We start from the raw sequence: 20,542 nt of genomic DNA, 5'->3' as shown, positions 1-20,542 counted from the left end.
GAAGATTAATCTGACTGTGGTTTGTGGGGTTGATGAGAAGAAGAGTCAGAAGACAGGGAGGCCTGACTGGTCTGAACTGGACTTGGGGTGAGGAGCTGAGCTGCAATAGGAAGGATGGAAACTGAGCAAAGAGGCGAGAGCTTGTGTAAATGTGTGACCCCAGAACCGTCCCCAGGCTTGATTTGTGGGGACCGGGCAAGACAGTGACAGCAGGGACTGCATGGGACTCACAGGAGATGGCAGGATGTTGATGTGGTCAAGAAAGAGGCTGGCCCGTCTCTCCTCTTACAGCCAAGGCAGGTAGAGCAATGCTCACAGCAAAACCATTTCAAGAGGAAGGAAGGAAGGAAGGAAGGAAGGAAGGAAGGAAGGAAGGAAGGAAGGAAGGAAGGGAGGGAGGGAGGGAGGGAGGGAGGGAGGGAGGGAGGGAAGGAAGGAAGGAAGGAAGGAAGGAAGGAAGGAAGGAAGGACGGACTACTGTGCAGCTACAAGTCTGTAGGTAAACTCTGAACAGTGTTACAACGTAGATCTTTTTATCGTGAGTCACAGGACAGCCTTGTATATTGGTTAAAGAAAAATCCATGTTTAGTTTGGGGGGGCACCCATTTCTTAAGGATCAGTCAGGAAATGCTCATCTAATACAAGGCAGCACTGTTGAAGTCGTGTGCAATACAAAGGGAATTTTCTAATTCAGAGAACATAAAATAAACATATTTAAGTTGGGGGAGCTTGTTCTTGTCCACGCTATTTTATCCTCTCCTTCCTGGGTATAGGATGAAAGGAAGTCCTCACTTACTCTTTAGAAGAAGAAAGGGCGCACTTGAAGCTCCTGCGTGGCAGATGTCAGTTGAAAGCCCCATTGTGGAGTGTGCTGCAGTGTCAAACTCTGTTGGATAATTTTAGACAAATGTGTCATGTGTGACATGGAAATATGGCACAGTCCACATTAGTGATTTCCCAAGTGCTTGGATCAGGTAGTAATGTGCAGGGAAAGTGCTCTTTATCTACCCACACAGTGTGCGCAGCGAGCAGTGGGGAAATGCTTCCTGTGGAAATTACGTTAGTCAGAAAAGGAATCCATTTACAACATGCACCTTCTAACATCTTTCAGACAATGCAGTGTATTAAAGAGGCATTTTTTGATTAATGTTTTATAAACATTTTTCAGCATGACAGCTTAAAGTCCCTGTAAAAATTGTAAATGCACACATAGTGTTCACTTCCATAAAGTCAAATGCCATCTCATAAAGTCTGGTTGAATCCTGTCAACCATGGTGACACAGAATCAGTACCTGGGAGCATTAAAATTAATTTGCTTCATTTATATTACCGTAGTGATAGCAAGATGAAAAGAACCTTGTATATAAATTTTATTTTAAAAGGAAAACTCAACCAAGTTTGTTTGGGTTTTTAAGTTATTGCTGGTTGTTTTTTTTCTAATTAACAAATGTAAAAATGAGGTGACAATCTGTATAGTAGCTTTATTACGGAATTTGGAAAAACACAAACCCATCCATTCCAGGAGGGTTTTCTGTTTGTTTGTTTGTTTGTTTTTTGGTGCTTGTTGTTTGTTTGTTGCTGTTGTTTTTCTGAGCACCTACTACACCCTCAAAGATGACGATGGGATAGCTGCTGACCCTGATGGCAGTGAAGCAAACATCTAGATGTAGGTTATGATAGGAGTCCGGGTTTGGCATGGGTCATGCGGAGAAGGGCTCTATAGGTCAGTCTGGAGACTATAGGCTGCACTCTCAGAGGAGACAACAAAAGAACAGAAGCAAAAGTACAAAGTACCAAGAAGTGATGAGCGTGTAGACAAAGGAGCTGAGCAGACTGGGCAGCCTGGGCCACAGGGGACTGAGAGGAGCCCAGAGCCACCCACAGAGGCTGATAAAACAGCAAGCGTTATGAGGTCTAGAGGCAGGGATGGTGGGAGCAGAGGTTCCCTGCGTCTCCCCCACTGCATCAGACCGCACTAAGAATGCTCAGGGTGAGCGCTCTCAGTAGGAAACGGCGGCCTTCTGACCGGGTGCCTGAATGTCTCGGCCACTGAGATAGGTTTATTTGGACCCATGGTTTCCAAGGTTTCAGTCTGTGGTCACTAGCCCTGTCTCCTTGGGCCTCTGGCAGAACATGAGGTTTGAGTCCATGGTGGAGGAGCAGAACACCTCCTCCAGCTCATGGTGGCCAGGAAACAAGTAGACAGAGGAGGAGGTTGGTGACCAGTGACCCTTCAGTGGCACAGCCCATGTGACCTAAGTCCTCTCTTGAGGCTTCATTTCTTTTATGTCCCAAGAGCCCAAGCCTTTAACAGCTGGGTGTTTAGGGGACACAAGATCTAAGCCATAGCCCCAGGCTCCGGTACAGCCTGCTTTCTGGTACCTAGCCAACACACTTGAGTGCTGGTGGAATGAATGAATGAATGAATGAATGAATGAATGAATGAATGAATGAATGAACAAACGTACATACGTTTCAGTGAACTATCTACCCAGTAAGAGAAGCGGACAAGAATGTACCTCATTCACAAGCTGCTGGAATAAACACTGTAGTGGTTTCCTGGTTTGACATGACAGATTCATTACCAGGTAGCAGAAATCGAGTGAGCTGGCACAGTGGCTTCTGAAGGACCCTGTAGCTTATCTGTGGCTTCAACCCATTGTCCAGGTACCCCTGGACTCCCGGCAGAGGCACCCCAGGGCAGACACAATACATTTTCAGTCAGAAAAGTGTAGTGTCACAGCACAGGACCTGCTGAGGGGGGACTTGCTGTCTCTCTGTGCTGCCCAGCCTTCTCTTTCCACCCAGTACTTGGAGCGTTCGAGAGTCTGCCACGGTCTCACTCAGCCGGGACTTGGGGGAGGCAGGGGTGCTGAAGGAAAGCAGTGTTGAAATAAACAGGTTGAGAGGAACTCTAGAAATAGAAAAGGAAAGTAGGTAGTGAATGATAGAAAGGTAAGAAAAAGACTTAAAGACCCAGACAAATAGAGCGACTTTAATTGCTGGAGTGCCCCTCCCATCCCTGAGCTGGCTATGACAGCCAAAGGACACACTAAAGGACCTGGGCCATCTCTGGACACCAGGCCTCTTACCTCTGATGTGATCATTTCCAGCCCAGTTTTTAATGTTAGTTGTGGGGAGGTTAGTGATGGGAGGTGTGATTTATAACTACCAAGGAGGAATTGTAGGCACAGGAAGCGGTGGGGAGAAGGCCCTATTTAATGTGACAAATGCCTGCACAGCTGCAAACCATCTTGGAGTTCCTCTCATTCAAGCAAGGCAAATGACTGTCACGCAAGGCACAGTAAGAAACAGGCCACCAGGGTCTGTCAGGAAAATAGATCTATTGGCTCAGTAAATGGAAGGAGAAGGGCCACGAGGAGGCACAGGAGCCATAACGGGAAGAAGTGGCCAAAGCTGGGACCAAGGGAATCAGGGTTCTCAGACTGTAGATGCGTGGAGAGGAAGTGGGCAGCAGGGCTCAGGCTCCCCCATGAGATCTGTGGAGCTCAGTGAGCTACCAGTAGGAGCCAACTGCTGAATGCTAGTGCCCATGAAGATGTTGGTGCTGGCGGAAGCAGAGCAGTGGGAGCAGTGAGCCTTCCTGTCCTTCCGTCTTCACAGCCACACTGGCAAGAGCGTTGAGGGTACTGCCAGCCAAGAGGATTGAAGCTCACTGACTCCCTGTGAACAGAAGGTGTGTTTGAAGATGAGAGGGTTGAACTGAGGGGACCAGCAGCACAAGAGAGCTTCAGGCCTTCAGTTCAAAGAAGGGCAAGACCACCAGAACACTAGAAGCTTCTAGAAGGTCAAACACTGGCCCTGTTGGCATGGCTCTAATAGTTGCTTTGCTTTTCATCCGTGTGAAACCCCAGCACCACCATGGTGTGGAGATCAAGGGAGCTCATGGTCTGCTGCCCTGGAGGAGCTGCAGTCCATGAGTCTGCAGTGCAAAGGCCAGGCTATACAGGAACAGCTGCCCCTGGGTCCCCGGGCACACCCACCTGAGTGACACAACCGGGGGCGGTGACCTTGGAGTGAAGCTGCTTCATGCCTTCATCTCTACTTTGTCTGCCTGCCTCACTGAGGTGAGGGGCCCTCAGGCGTCATGTTTAGTTAGCTGGTGTCATTTGCAGTTCATTCTGTTACTTGGAAACAGCAGCGGCACCTGGCACCTGGCTTCTCCTCTGAACCCACTCAAGCTTGCTGGAGAAAAGCACAGAGCTTGGATTCACAGCGACAGAAAGGTGACTTGGATGATTTAGCTGAGCGATGATAGTCCTTAAATTTTAGTCAGAAAGCCTGTTCTAATCACTTTTAAGGACAAGAGATCTCCGTACTTCTCCATACTTTTGTTGCCTCAGGGCTCCTCACTCTACCTCTATAACCCTCCTTCCTGGGTCTCCTCCCCTCCTATCTCCTTGGAAGTCCTCAAAGGCAGCAGAGCTCATGAAACCTCAGGTTCTGAGTATCATTGCATGGACCTCAGGGGAGAGAGAGCTTGTCCAGAAAGGGGGCTGCAGCTCACATCTTAGTGCTTCCTCCTTAGACCTTCTGAGGCGATGCGAACTTTCCAGTACATAAAGTTTTAAGCTTTTCTTTAAAAGACCTATTTTATTTTATTTTATTCTTTATCTTGTTGTTGTTATTTGCTCTGAGTTTTATAGTGAACGTGAAACTAGAAGACAGAAGATGTCTGAACATGCACAAGGGCAGCCCCGAGAGTGGTGCCTGCTGGGAGACTTGAGGGATTTCAGTTTGCAGAGCTTTGTGTGACTATGAAAAAGAGGGCAGCCATGAAATACAGTGTTGCATAAAAGTCTAAAATGTACTACAAGGTTAAACATCATTCACAAACCAAGCCTTTGCTGTTGGGTCATGATAGAAGTTACTTATGTACTACCATCAGGCATGTTTAAGAGCGTGGGCCCTTTTCAGAAACCATTGCAGGAAAAGGAGAAGAAAGCCAAGCTTAAACCGCTTGGTTGACAGCTGACACGGGCATGCAGCAGCCCTGAGGAGCAGGACAGTAATTAAACCGGGAGCAGTAGCACCCAGCTGAGGACGCCTGGGGCATTGATAGCTAAAGAAGCCACAAGTGTGCGCTGAGGGCGTTGCCTAGCAGTGGCCACGCCCCACTCTTTCAGAATACGGTGGTGGACTCCACTGGGTACTCTTCCCTTTGGGTTCCACTGAGCCTGTCGCTGGACACTAGTTTTGCAGCTTACCTGATATACACAAAGTCATCTCGTGACTGGAAGGCACGTTGGAACCCTTGACCGTGAGAGTAACGCCCAGGGCTGTGGGCAGAGCACATGCTTAGCAGTGGTGGGTCCAGGGTTCAGTTTCAGGACATTTGCCCTTCCCACGACACTGTCTGTACCATGCGTAGGCACCTTCATCTTCCCGTTTCTTTGGCGATCCCTGACGACCACATACTCACACCATTGAGCGAGAAGAGAGCCATGATTAACCTCTCCTTAGTCCTTTCCAGTCTCCTTAGAGCGACCGTTTCATAGTCTTCCTCCTCTGAAGAAGGAGCTGCCCCTTTTGAGTGAGGGGCACCTTTGCCCCGGAGCACAGAGCACCCCACCCCTTCATGTTCTCCAGTTAGAACTCAGCGCCTTATGTCCTGAAGCTTTGAAGATGGCTCTGCTGGCCTTACTGGGCAGCTTCCCGTTTCAGGTCTGGGGGTACACATGGGCAATGCCACTGGTGAGGACCGCTCCCGAGTTCTGACAGTCAGTCTAATGCCACCCCGACTTTGCCTGTTTGCTGTCTGCTTTGTTGAACAGGGATCCCGATGCTGAAGATAGTGTTTGCCGGCCATGAGCATCTCTCGCTGATATCCCTGCCCTTGCTTATCTACCACCCGGCTCAGATCCTCCTGGGAAGTGTGTTGGTGCCAACTATAAAGTCTTGGATGGTGTCGAGGCAGAAGGTGAGACCCTAGAAAGATCTGACTTGGATCCAGATCCGACTGAAATGCTCTTCCTAGATTTAAATGATTCATATGATTACTTTCTCCTGATGGGTCATTATTCTAGTATACATGTTTTATTAATAAAATAAATAATGGGGACATGGGGGAGGTGACTGAGTGGGTAAAGTACTTGCTGCTCAAGAATGGCAGCCTGAGTCAGAACCGAAGCATCTACAGAAAGGGCTGGACACGGCAGAACACTCTAACTGCAGTCCCACAGGTACTAGAAAGACCCAAGGGAGCCCACTGGCAAGCCAGTCTACCCTCAGACAAAGGAGAGACCGTGTCTCAAAACATAAAGTACCAAGTAGCCAGTCCATGGCAGCCCATGCCTTTAATCCTAGCACCCAGGAGGCAGAGGCAGGTGATCTCTGTGAGTTCAAGGCCAGCCTGGTCTACAGAGTTCTAGGATAGCCAGGGCTACACAGAGAAACTGTCTTGAAAAAACACAAAAATAGCAAGCAATAGAAGAAGACACCTGCATACAAGAGCGTGTGCGTGCGTGTGTGTGTGTGTGTGTGTGTGTGTGTGTGTGTGTGAACGTGCATGCTCACACTCATGCACAAATAAATATATAATTATAGCATACATTTGATCAGGAAGAATGAGTGTTGAATGTTTTCTTAGAAAAGACAGCAGTACTTGTGCTGCAATTTTCTAAACAGTCCTTAACACATTGTATGAAGAGAATATTGATAGAATATTTAACACACGAACTACCACTTCTGTGCACTTTCCCTATGGCCCTCAGCCTTTCATCCATGCTTTTCTGAAACTGGCTTAAACTGGACTTAACCAGAATGCCGTTTTCACTTTTAATTTCCAGATATGGTAAAACTGTGTTTGGGGATTAAAATACGAAAGTTAACTATCCAAAGAGCCCACACAGTATTAATTTCACCATACTTAGCACAGACTATTATGATATATATAGTAGGTAGGTCCTTTAGATTTAGTCTCAAAATACTTAAATCAACAGTTCAAAGAAATTTAGATGGTGCATAGGGCATGGTGTCCTGATGGGATGCTCTCCTCAATGGCCTGGCCAGCCAGGAGTAACTTCTGTGTGTCCCCAAGGTGGTGGCTGCTAATTGGAGATATGTGAGAAGGGACAGCCAGTGGCAAAGCACCCTGTGCTGTGTCCCTAGTGCCCTGAATGACCGGATGCCACAGGGTACACACCCATTAAGATGTGTGTGTGCAAGGCTGGGAAACAGGACGAGAGAGTTGAACAATTTGCCCAAGTCCTGTGGGTAACTCGATTAGGGCTAGAAAGCCTTCTCTATTTGGCCATGTATCTATAACACAAAGACAGAAATTGAATATCGGTCTTAGGAGACTCGCTGTAAGCTTCTGGGGTCCTACCTGAGATGCTTAGCCTATCTGATGTCATCACTGGTTCAGTCCTGATGACAGCAATGTCGGGTGCTGGCTCGGCCGCAGAGCCTCTTACTCGGCAGGAGGCTGCTTCAGTTTCTTTCTTCACCGTCCACTGTCTTTGGAGATTTTTCTCTTCCATTTATCAGTGTATATATGTGTATGCTGACCCCTCAGAGTATATACATATGAATCTTGACCACAAAAAGGAAGAAAATTATCTGGGCCTTACGTAATCCTAGCTACTGCTCAGGGGACTGAAGAAGGGAAAGCAAATTCAAGGCCATTCCGAGCTACAAAAAAAGTCTAAGACTGGCCTGGGCAATTTAGTGAGACCTGTGACAAAATAAACTTTTAAACAGGCTGGGGTGTGGCTTACCTAACTTACATGACCACAGGTGAGCTTTTACCTAACATGCATGAGGCCCTAGATTCAGTACCCAGTACTCCAAACGAAGACACAGCAAGAAGAAATTATTTGAAAATCCAAATATTCTTGGCACTAATATTCAGTCACAGCAAACAAAAGATTAGTTGGAACAGATTTGTCTTCTAAATGCCTCAAACTTTTGAGACTTAACTGGACTAACTTAGAATAAACCAAAAATCCTGGACTATCTACCCAGTAAAATAAAAATAAAAAAAAATAAAATAAAATAAAATAAAAAAAAAAAAAAAAACCTCTGCCCTGGGGGTATCATGGCCACCTTTGCTTTGCAAATAACACTAACAGGCCCCAACAGATCCGTCCAGTGCAGGGCAGAAGCGAATAGGCCGAGGGAGATGACACCTGAGCTGGCCAGTGAGCTCACGGGTAGGTCTGTCCCTATGGTATTAGTCATGTATTCCCCTGAGTGAGTGAGTCTGTCAGCCTTCTGTTGCTATAATAAACACCCAGGGCTTAGAAAGAAGGAAGGATTATTTTAGCTTCTTGTTTTGGAAGGTTCAGTCCTTGACCTGTGGCTCTGATGCTGTGGGGCCTGTGAAAAGGTTGGAATATATACAATAAACCCCTTCCTTTCCCGGCTGCGAACAGGGGTGGGGGACCAAGGTCCCATCTTCCCCTTTGAGGGCACACCCCCAATGACTTGAACATCTTCCAATAGTGGGTGGTGTAGTACTCCTCTGGGGACCTAATGGGGACATGCCCGAGGAAACTAGTATCTGTCAGTGGCCTCCTCCTCCAGCAGCATACATTACCTGGCAGTACGAGTTGGCGTTTTTCCTTGGTTGCGGACACTGTCCAACTGTGAACCATTTTCCTGTCTTACAGGGAGTGAAGCTGACGAGGCCAACAGTGTGACTGCGGCGGCCCCTTCCTGGAGAAGTGTGCATTTGTACAGGGTTGTACATACAGGGATCCCGAGGCCCCGTCCTTGTGAATGTTGCTTTCATGCCTATTTTATTTTTTTACAGAAAAAATATGATATACCTGTTTAAGTGCCTTAAAAATGTTTCTGACAAGAGCGTTATTTCCAAAACATACTCTGTTGGTCACTGCCATGGGCAGTACAGTATTTTGGACTTAATTTTTCCCCCTAAGGCAGACAAAAAAGTTCTAGTAAGGGACAGAAAGCTAACAGGTTTTCTTCGTACTGCCTTTTGTGCAAGACTGTAATAGCACTATAACGTTGGAAATGAGGTCACACCGTCCAGATACCACCTCCCTTCTGTGACATCAGAAGACTCTAAAGTCGCATTCCCACACTTGGATGCACTGCGTGCTTCTTTGTTTCTAAGACTGTGATGTGCCACTTCCTTATCAGCTCAGCAGGGGATGTGGGTCTCCGAGATGCTGCGAAGCATGAGGTCTCGTTCCCTGACACCGACCTCTAGACAGCACCGTTAGTCCCCACACTCCTGACTCCCTTCAGTACCAGCACAAGAGTGGGGAGTAGGGGAGTGCAGCTTAAATTTATTATAAGCTGCTTCAAAGAAAGTCCTGATGTGGGTGTTGGGTTGGGATGTTTGCAGTCATACCTCCGTGTGCTTCTCCTCTCTCTCCCCTAATTCCATAGTTTCCCATGTCACTTGCACACTCACAACAGCCCAGTGCACAAACGTCTCGGTCAATCGGAGAGCCGCAGAAATCAACAGTGGATTGCATTCCGAGGCCAAGCACTCTCCTGTTACACAGCTCCAACTCTTCTGTTGGCAAGACACGGCCTGTCACACCCTTTAATTAAGCGCACTTGAGACCTCTGAGTCGATTTATGAATGAGAACGTCCTTTCCTCATTTGACAATGTTAACAACATCCCTTAAGAAATCAAATCCTATCACCTTAGGAGTCAGAGAAAATAAGCAGGAGGCCATGGGCCTGAGCTAATGTTACATGTCCACACTGCTGGTCAGGCAGAACAGGCTGGCACAGAAGACCAAGGCCTCCCGCTCACCGGGCTGTCCAACGGGATGGTCCAGGAACTAGGCAGCAGCTCTCCAAAGGACTGTCTGACACAGCCTTCAGTGGCCCGAGGAGCCCAAGCCGAGCCCAAATAGCACGTGAAACAGCATACTAGACGTTGGTGGGAGGCCTTCCCTGTGCTCCCCTAACGCTGGGCGTTAGTGATTTAACAGGTGCCATGGGTCTCACCCGGCCTTGCTGCCTCCCCGGCAGCTGCCTTTGGTGTTGGTAGCGGTAACTGTGATACCACAATGAATCATTCCTTCAGAATCCCCTGGGCTCAACAGTGGTGTTGGTTTATGTTATGGTTAGCTTTGGTGTTGTAGATGATGGTAGCTTATGTTATGGTTACCGTGGTTAGCGCTGATGGCATGGCGTTAGCACCAGGTCTTTCGTGTCAGTGTCTCGGGACCTCATAACTCTGAGCAGAGCTCCTACACTGGTGTCAGGCCTTACTGCCCATACTGCCCAGCCTGTGGGGCACACTGCTGGGGACCAGGAGGCAGAAAGTGGGGCACACTGCTGGGGACCCGGAGGCGGGGAGTCTGTTTGGTAAATGGGCCGCTTCCATGGAGCACAAAGGTTTTCAAGTCTCACCCCTACAACCTTGGGGCCTTAGAGGATGTGGGCACTGCCTGCCTGCCAGAGTTGTAGACTCAGAACCTTTCCTGTCATTTGAACACTGGTCTCCCCACCGACTCATCTACCTCTCTGTGCGGCACCTGCAGTAGGTGTGACTTCGACGAAGTTCAACTGAAAACGCTATGGTAACATTTTATCTTCTGCTTTAAAAATGTGTTTTCAAGTAAGCTGATGATTTACGTCATGAGTTTTTCGAGCTTTAGTAACATGTTTGTAGCTACTCCTTTTACACAAATGTGATAGCAGTTTTCGTGCTAAGGAAAAAAATAAAATCAAAATTTGCTTTAATTTATGTTCATTAGGATTTAACTGTCAGCTTAAAATACTTTCCTGTGTTTATGCACTGTCAGTTTCTATTCTATATTGTTTGTCCAACAAACTTTTAAAAGGAATACATTAGATAGACTTATGTTTACTCATTTTTTCCCCCTGGAATTTTTTTTTTAATGGCAGAAATTTTAACGAATGGTACCGCAGTCTACATGTTACAAATGTTAAGGTTCTGTGAATTTTTTAAATTCTTCCTTATTCTGTTTTAAATGGCCACACCTCTGGTTGACGCTCAGTGTTTATGCTAAATACCAAATTTTTTCAAGGAGATGGCTAAGTGATGAAGTGGGTTATTTATAATGAGTGGAAAATAAAAAAAAATAATTCTATGAGTAAACAGAGAGTACTTGGCGAATCTCTGGAAATGTCGTCGCTCCTTTTCACCCAGTTTCTGAGACACGTTGCTTCCCGAGGATTTCCTTTTTTTTTCCAATTCTTTTCTTTCTTTCTTTCTTTCTTTCTTTCTTTCTTTCTTTCTTTCTTTCTTTTTTTTATTAACTTGAGTATTTCTTATTTACATTTCAAGTGTTATTCCCTTTCCCGGTTTCCGGGCAAACATCCCCCTAATCCCTCCCCCTCCCCTTCTTTGTGGGTGTTCCCCTCCCCATCCTCCCCCCATTGCCGCCCTCCCCCCAACAATCACGTTCACTGGGGGTTCAGTCTTAGCAGGACCCAGGGCTTCCCCTTCCACTGGTGCCCTTACTAGGCTATTCATTGCTACCTATGAGGTCAGAGTCCAGGGTCAGTCCATGTATAGTCTTTAGGTAGTGGCTTAGTCCCTGGAAGCTCTGGTTGCTTGGCATTGTTGTTCATAAGGGGTCTCGAGCCCCTTCAAGCTCTTCCAGTTCTTTCTCTGATTCCTTCAACGGGGGTCCTATTCTCAGTTCAGTGGTTTGCTGCTGGCATTCGCCTCTGTATTTGCTGTATTCTGGCTGTGTCTCTCAGAAGAGATCTACATCCGGCTCCTGTTCCCGAGGGTTTCTTAGATTGACTTCTCAATGCAGCACAAGACAGGCAGACATGCCAGGGTCCTCCCGATACTCAATGTCCACAGAGCCTATGACACGCCACGCCGTAAAAACCCGTCCTTAATACACTGTGTGTCAGAGGTAAGGAGCAAAAGGAAATGCTTGCAGCAGAGACGTGGGGACTCGGGTGCTAGGGGCGTGGCCTTCCCAGAGTGGTAGGACTCAGATGCTGGGGTGGAGCCTTCCTCCCCTTGTAATTTGATTGGTGGAAAAGTTGATGCTCCAGCGAGCCTTTCTAACCCCGGGGCTTCTTTGATGAGCTCATTGGGGGGTACCAGATTTCTGTGTGCTTGGGTTTTCTATTGCCTGGGATCCCCTTCCCTTTGGAAGCCTGATGGAAATGACCCTCTTCCAGGAAGCTTTCCTGGGTTCCCAGTGAGTGCTAGTCTTGTAAGTTTACGAGTGTTTACTTGGCTCAGGTCACCACCATGAGGACTAGCTGTAGATGTCATCAGGCCTTGGAAACTGATATCACCGGATAACCATGCCTGCCTAAGCGGCTGCTGCTCAAACAGGGCCCGCTGTAGCTCACACACAAAAGAACTCGGCTCCCTGGCTTGATTCCTGTGGAGTTCTGAACACGCTGGATGTTTGGGGGATTCCTGAGGTTAAAACCAAATGGCCGTTACTGGGGACCCGTCCCTCACCACTGTGACTCTTGGGACCCACTGGCCACCCTCCCCATCTCCACACACTAGTCCCCAAGCCCACTGACGCTGACTTATCTCAAGTAGCCTCTCGTGCTCTAAAACCCATCTCCCTGACTGCTGTGTAAGCCGACAGGAGCATCCGATTGTCATTTTCTCCTGTTTACACTGCTCCCGTTCCTGACCTTGGCAATGGAACGAGTGCGTTAGCGTGAGGTTCCATAGGACAAAATGTACCCCAGGAGGTACAAAACGAAGGTGTGTGTTTCTCCAAATGCACCAGAAAAAAGGAGACAGCCAAGATTTCAGCGGGTGATTCATAGCAGACAAAATAAAAACGGATGATAGACTTAGTTCAAAATACAGAGCCAGCTCAGCAGATGAAGGTCAGCTTGACGACCTCAGTCAGATTCCTGTGACCCACGTGATAGGAGGAGAGAACTGACTCCTGCAGGTCGTCCTCTGGCCTCTGCATGTGCCACGTCCGTCCATCTGTCTGTCTGCCTGTCTCTCTTACACACACACACACACACACACACAATGTAATAAAACTTTGAAAAACCAGGAGATATACATTTAAGTAAGCTACTATTCTTTAGCCTAGGTAATTGGCAAAAGGCTTAAAATTTCAAATTTTTCATAGAGTAACAAGGGTTTGGGGGGCAGAGAAGGGGACATTTCTGCCCTTTTAGTGGAAGCATAAATGGGATAGAATTTGGGGAGCGCTATCTAGTGGTCAAAAGTTAAATACCTGTGTCTTTCCATCTAGTTCTTTGAATTCTTGAGTCTACCCTACACAAGAATCGATGGGCGAGAATGTTTGCAGGGCCTCCATAGAACAAAGCACCCCCAAGACATACAAAACATGGAGATGGTTTAATCGCAGCAGACACACTTGAGCCGTGATATAGGGCAAGGCTGCACAGCGTGCTGTACACCAGTAAGAGGTGGAGCCAAGGAGGTCTTGGGTTCAGGGTCATCCTTGGCTACATTGTAAGTTCAATCAAGACAACAAGAAGCTGTTTTGAAAAGAAAGGGGTGGGGAAGAGGGTACATTGTCTTGTGATAACAATATACATGGAGTAGGAAGGAAAAATAAATGTCGCGGGGAGATGACTAAAAATACTCTACTTTTAGAGATCCCATGATGTTACGTGGTGTGTGTGTGTGTGTGTGTGTGTGTGTGCGCACGCGCGTGTGTGTAGGGATGTCATTTGCTCTATTAAAACACACATTTGGCTGGAGAACTACAGCTAACATTTGTGTAGCTCTTCCTCAGGGCCTGGCATGATGACAAATAGTTGGTAGGCATTATCTTGGTTAATTTTCCCCACAGTGCTATGAGGTAGGTAAACTTAACCCCATTTTCCAGATGAGAACATCGAGATGCTAAGTGGCTGGCTCGAGGCCATAAAGCTAATAAATGGGAGTATTTTAACCAATCTTGCATAACTTTGGCAGTTGGCACTCCAGAAGCAGGGGTGCAGAGGTGGCGTTTCATTTCTCATTTTACCTGGATCACACTTTGGAGGGGTTGGAATGAGCAATACAGACCAGGGCTTCTGCTGTTTCCTGAGGGAATGCCGTGATTTACCTGGTCAAGTAAAACATGTTTTACTTAGGAACATGAAGTCTCTAAGCAGGCAGGGCTGGACCAGTGAGGCAGATGGGACTGTCCTACAAAGTGGCCTAGGAAGGTGGGCATCAGTGAGGAGGGCAAGAGAATGAAGAAGGTGATGGAGAAAGAGGGAGCACAGTGTGACTACAGATGCACCCAGGAGAGGTGGGCGTGTGGATCATGGGAGATGTACACATAAGGACACTGCCTTCTGCTCTTCCAACAAAGAGACCAGCAAAGGGAGGAGAAGCAGGAGGAAGAGAAGCCAGCACCCAGTGAATCAGCGACGAGTGGCGAGTGACCACAGGTCTCCAGAGAGATCCTCAAGGAGTTCTCAAGTGAGCCAGTTGAGGTGGGGAGTGTCACCCTAAGCATGGGTGGCACCATTCATGAACGAAGGTTCTGAACTGGGGAAAACAAGCCAAGCACCGCCTGTCAGCCATCTCTCTGCTCCCTGGTCGTGAGTACGCTGGACATGTGACCAGAGACTGAATCGTCCCCCACCATGCTGCCCCCACCATGATGGACGGCGCCCACAAACTGAGCCAAAACAAATTCTTGAGTTGCTTTTGTCGGGTGTTTCATCATGGCAGTGTGAAAAATAACGCAGTGGGGACTGATAAAGGACGCTGTTCTCCATTCATGGAGCAGTAAAAAAGATATCGGAAACTCAAAGGCAGGCCGTATCCAGCCGCCCTTAGAGACCATTGGCAGAAGATGATCACATGCTGAGGAAATCGGTCCTTGTCAGAGGCTCTTCTGAACTTCAAACATGCAACCATGTGGACCTCCACTTACTAGACAGGCTAGACTCCATCCGGGTCCCTAAGATCCCGAGAGCTGCTGTGGGTGTGGCCATTGCCCTGGTTCTGTCAGGGGGCTAGACCCTCTTCTATGTTTTCCACCATGACATCCACTCCATTTATTGTCATGCATGGGGCACATTCCGATAAAGTCTGTCACCCTCTGTGGCTATCCTGTGTCCTCTAAGACTCCCTATACATACGGAAGATAGAGCAGAGACTCCATCTCAGCTCACAGAGCCCAAGTGAGAACTGTAAGTGTACAGAATGGCTGGACAGGAGGTAGGAATAAGGTAGTTGCAGCAACCAGTTTGTCACAGTGTCCAGCACTTGCTAAGAGCCCTGGAGAAGGCAGATGAGAAGACTATTCAACAATGGGTGGGGCTAGCCCAAATCAGATTGTCTGTGTGCAGTCAGACCTGTGCTATCCCCTATCAGACCCCATCCCTCTCTGAGGGATATGCCTCGGATGTCAGTTGAAATGTCCCCTCTGCTCCATCAGGTGTCATACTCCCCAAACTCTGACTCACCTTTCCTCTTCACAGACCCCTTCAATGTTGTCATTTCCAGGTGCCTTAGGTTCCTATTTCTGTGAAGAGACACCATGACCATGGCAACTCTTATTAAGGAAACCATTTAATTGGGCCTGGCTTACACTTTCAGAGATTTAATCCATTATCATCATGGTGGCATGCAGGCAGACCTGGTGCTGGAGCTGAGAGTTCTACATCTTGATCCACAGGCAACAGGAGACTGTATACCACACTGGGCATGGCTTGAGCATATAAGATCTCAAAGCCCATCTCCACAACGACACGCCTCTTCCAATGAGGCCACACCCACTCCAAGAAGACCACACCTCCTAATAATGCCACTCTCTATGGCCAAGTGTTCATGAACACATTACCCCATGGTGGCCGAACCTATTCAAACCAACATACACGGGTTTGGGTCATAGATTTTTTTCTCTCTCTCTACCTCATCTGTGGGAACTTATAGGCCAGTGTCAGTCAAGTGTCCTGCTCCAAACAGAAGCAGCCAAATCAGTGTCTCTGAGTGGCTCTCATCTATTTCCTGTTGCATTGTAAGTATCACTAAGTGGATGTCTCCAAGAATCTCTAACTCCTATGGCCAAATGAAAACTCAGTAACCTTTCCTTCCCACACTCTGTTCTCCCAAGCCATCTTCCTCTGTCGGCATAACAACCGCCTGCTTCTCTTCCACTACAAACTTCTCGACCCACTTCCCTTACCCAGATAGTTTTCTATTGATTCCATCCACAAAACCTCCCTTTTATCTCTGCCTCCTGCCATGGCCTTCTGTCACAATCTTAAAACACCTTTCTTAAGCTGTTTGCTTCTCCTGCGGGAACACCTGACGGCCTGTGAGACACTCTGCTGACAGCTGTCAGTCATCTCCTGACACTCTGCTAAATGCACAGAAACCACGAATGAGCTGTGCCTTGTTGTTTTGACACTGGTGTAATGATTCCCACTTTTCAAATAGAGGGTAGAGGCCCATGAGGCTGAACACCAAGTCCCATGGCTCATAATGGGCAAAGCACATATTTCACTGGGGCTTGAATATGGCCAACCCTTGTGCTGCCAAACATGTGCGTACACAACTTCTCTGTTGCTGCCTGCAGAATCACCCATCAGTTTGTACCAAGTTGTATCCGTCCACACATCTCCTCCTAAATGATTAATTTCAATGGGATCCTCCCTTGTATGTCTCTGGAACTGTGGTTAGCAGCAGACCCCTTGCCTGATTGCGAACTGAACAGTGGATCGACCCTTTTCTAGTTGGAGGTTCAGATTGTCAAACAGTATGGTTGGATGGTGGCATGTGATTTGATCATCAATCCGTGCTCAGGAGTCACTGTACTGGTCAATCTGCAAAAGCTCCCAAAGCCTGCCTCCCCCACCCCTTAAATAAAAAGATCAACCAGTACAAGGTTGAGAGGATTGCTCAGGTGGTAATGAGCTTGACACATGGCATGAGGACCTGAGTCTGAACCCAGATCACAAACAAAAAACAGGTTTAGTAGAACCCCAGCACTGGAGAAGCAGAGGCAGGGGGATCCCCAGGACTCCATGACAAGTCACCCTACCTATATTGCCAAGCCTCAGGGCAACAAGAGATCCCCTTCACAGAAAAACAAGGTGGGTGTCTCCTAATGGATGACACCAAGATTCCCTGGCCTTCACACCAACACATGCATATGTGCACACACAAAGTAAATACCAGTAACGATGGAATCAACCCAGGATTGATGAGACCCTCACAAATCCCCTCCAGACCCATGTTCTTTATGGTCTTGGCTGGTCTATAAACATGCAAAGATCCCGGGAAAGCTCAAACATTCATCTTGGGAGGAGCACATAGCTTCTAGCCTAAGGTGAGTCAAGCAGACCTTCCTTCTGTGTCCTCCCTCTGGCTTTCACTCCTGTCTCCCAGGGTGTGACCCACTCATCCCATTGCTGTTGGGATCTAACCAGAATGCATGTGTGAGGAGGGAGCCTGGACAGGCACTAGATGGATCCGAGTTGGGCATAACAAGGCATGGGCAGCTGGGTCTTGTAAAGGAAGCCCTACATCTGCCCTTTACCTCTGGGTCACAAGTTCAAATCCAGCCAAGGTTTGCCTGACAGAAAATCATTACCAGCTCTGTGTCAGGCCACTTGACAGATGGGAAATGAGTTTGCGTCTCCATCCAGCAGGCAAGTGTCCACACCACACTTGGCACTGAGCTGCTTTCTACACTGTGGAGACACAGTGGAAGTCGTGGACAGTTGCCCCAGTGTCAGGCCAGCTTCTGAGGTCAGACAGAGCCTGCATTTAGTGTCTGCAAGGGCCTTGACAGCACTCTCTCCTTCCCCCTTTCATGAACACTTTATTAATCAGTTGGCTTTTCTTTCCCTCTGACAGCGTTAACAAGGCATTTGAAGAAATGGAACAACTGAGAAAATGGATGTTGAGAAAAAGGGTGTGGGCCAAAAGGACATAGACAGGGCAAAGGGTGGGGGCCTCAATAAGGGACCAGGTAGCTGGGGAGCATGGAGTGAAAAGGTGTGTCATGCCAACAGCCACCTGAATCAGGGTGTCCCTCTCAGAACCTACACTGGCATCCTATCTGACCACCCCACCACACTCTAGAGAAATCTCAGCTTGGCAAGGTAGGGCTGGGTTGAGCTAGGCTGGATTCCCAAATACATGTCCCTGTGAAAGGCTTGGGGCTACTGAGCCATGTAGGCAAAGCATGGTAAGGCACAGAGGCGCTTTCACAATGGAACTCTGAATGACTGGCATGGGAGACAATTCCCTCCGAAGCGTCATGTGAGTCAGCTTTCGACTGCTGTTGAAAAGATCTGAGATACCTGCCACTCATCTGCTGTGAGGTGTCGTGGGCACAGGAGAGAGAGGTGCCCCCCTCACTGCCTGCAGCACTCGAGAGGGTGGGCCCCGCACCTTGCCTGGGCAGCACAGTAGAACTGGCCCTGGTGGTGAAGGGCTAGGTGAGCCGGCTCAGGGCATCGGGCAGGAGAGCTCAGCATTGGGTGAGCTACTTGAGGCCGCACTGAAGAGCTCATCCTGGTGGTGTGGGTTCAGGAGAGCTGGCGAGGTGACCAGCTCACCTACCAGCCAGGCCCAGGTCACCCCAACATCTACCCCATCTATGAACTGCTGGAGTGCATGAAGGATCTGGTCCCACAGGATCTCCATGACCCAGGGCAACCACAGGATATCGGAGAGGAGTCCCAGTGAGCATCCAGTATCGACAGAGTAGCAGAAGTCAGAGGCCTCGAATCAGACTCATTGCAATGAACAATGTGTGAACAAGTGAAGATGTGTGGGCAGAAGGGTAGACCGTGGGACACTGTGACACACTGCAGCTTCCACAGCAAGATGGTTTTGTTTTGTTTATTTTATTTTACTTTATTTTTCATTTTATTTTTGGGGGTGGTTGCAAGGGTGGAGGGTGGGTATGAAGGGACAAGGAGCTGAGTGGGAGTGGGGTGCATGATGAGAAATTCACACACACAAAAGAAAGAAAGAAAATATTGCTGTTTTTTCTAAGAGAAAAAGTCTGAGATAAATCATCTAATAAAGAAAAAAAGCTCTACCTTAACTGCTTTGGAAGCTGTGGGTACTGCTCACTACCTCTTAGCAGGAGTTATGTGGCACAGGCAATGGCTTACCTTGTGGTGGCTAGGAAAGAGAGAGACAGGTCATGACAAATTCCCAGAATCTCACACACCATCAAGAGCCTAACTTCTTGGACTCATCTCCTAAGGGTCGCATTACCTCCCCATAGCACCAGACACTGGTGCCAAGCCAGCAACACACGGGCCCATGCAGGAGTAGCTTCTATAATGGGGCAGCCTTTGAAAGGCTGTAAGTTATCCATTAACTCCCACGTGACTGTAAGTAGAGTACAGTTACCAGTTCACCAAGCTAGACTTGGGCAGAATGGTTTCTTTGGTGCGTCTCTGGGGTAAATAGACAATTGTAACACCTAAATGGGAGGAGAAAAGACCAGAGTGCAGGAAATCAGCAAGATTTCCAACCTCCCAGGATCACTTGCAGCACCCAGGGTTAATTTATCTCACTCTTTGGTTCTGGACACAATGGAGTAAAAGAAGACCCATCCCTTGCGTGCATATTGTATTCTGGTCTGACCCTGGGGCTCACATGGTATTACTAACTAGAAACATGCCTTTTTGTAGCTCCTGCTGCTTATGAGTACCAGAAGTTTAAAACATAGATTTCCTGCTGGACCCAAATCTCTAACCTCAGGTGCTGACACCATGGTCACATCCTTTCTGAGTGGGAGTACCTCCCACCAGTGTGGAACAGACTCGCCAGGGTGAGGAGCACGGTATTGTAGAAGTGACCTCTGACCTCTGAGCATGGAGGACAGCCTGAGCCCAGGGTTCTCTCTTTGCCACTTCATTGTCCACTGTCTCTGCCGCCAGTGCCTTTAGGCCACAGTGGGGCTCTACACAGTTCGTTTGCTGCCCCCTTTCTCCTAACTGTCACCTTCCCTGGAGGAAGCAGTCAGCTTGCAAGGCCAGTTTTCTGTTATTGTCCCCTGCTCACAGGTAGAGGTCCCCAGAGGGGCAAAGGTTGGCAGAAGAATGAGCCTGAGGAGGGGTAGGACCATGAACAAGCTGTGGCCCTGGGTACTTGAGGCAATCTTAACCTTTGAGCAGGCTTCAGTGCACCTAGAAAGGGCCACACCAGGCTGGGCCCATACCAACCAAGGCAAGCAGTACCTAGACTGGGATTTCCCTTTCTAGCCTGGACCCTGGAGGACTCAGGGACCTGACTTGACAGTGCTACAGCCTGCTTTTGAGGTCAAGCAAAGAACATCCTAGTCACCCCAGCCAGCCTGGCACAGGCAGATGCTCTCACAACAGGAACTAAATGGCTGACTACCAGCCTGAACCCTAGCACCATGGTTGAGAGCCTTGCTCAGATCACTTTGCCTTGCCTGGCTTTTGTCTGCTGCTCTAAATAGAGGAGCATGGTGACCCTCCACCCCGAGAGCTGTTTCCAGAAAGAAATGGGGTCACACAGGATGACACGATGTCCAGCTCGGAGACTCGAGGGTTGTGCATCAGACATGCTCCCGAAATGGATCTGAGTTGCTGGATAGCAGTTTTAACTTATTTATTGCCAGTAAGTTCATTGATGAAGAAATGTGGTAA

At 48.2% G+C, this 20,542-nt stretch overlaps 1 protein-coding gene across 3 annotated transcripts in view; it reads left to right on the top strand.

Annotated features, from left to right (window-relative positions):
* Positions 1–11,076, top strand: part of Slc10a7 (solute carrier family 10, member 7) — a 224,073-nt gene extending 212,997 nt beyond the window's left edge. For 2 of the 3 annotated variants that reach the window (XR_015643306.1, XR_015643305.1), the window contains exons 10-11: positions 5,796–5,941; positions 8,634–11,076. Coding sequence is in view for 1 of the 3 variants with exons in the window: in NM_001010948.2 (NP_001010948.1) it covers positions 5,796–5,941; positions 8,634–8,663 (176 nt within the window). In the remaining 2 variants the exon portion in view is untranslated. 3 annotated transcript variants of the gene reach the window in all.
* Positions 11,077–20,542: the final 9,466 nt, after the last annotated feature.

Source organism: Rattus norvegicus, chromosome 19 (genome assembly GCF_021556685.1).
Source record: "Rattus norvegicus strain SHRSP/BbbUtx chromosome 19, alternate assembly SHRSP_T2T, whole genome shotgun sequence".
NCBI lineage: Eukaryota > Metazoa > Chordata > Mammalia > Rodentia > Muridae > Rattus > Rattus norvegicus.
Note: the sequence above shows the minus strand (reverse complement) of the source record. Positions and strands in the feature narration are given on the sequence as shown.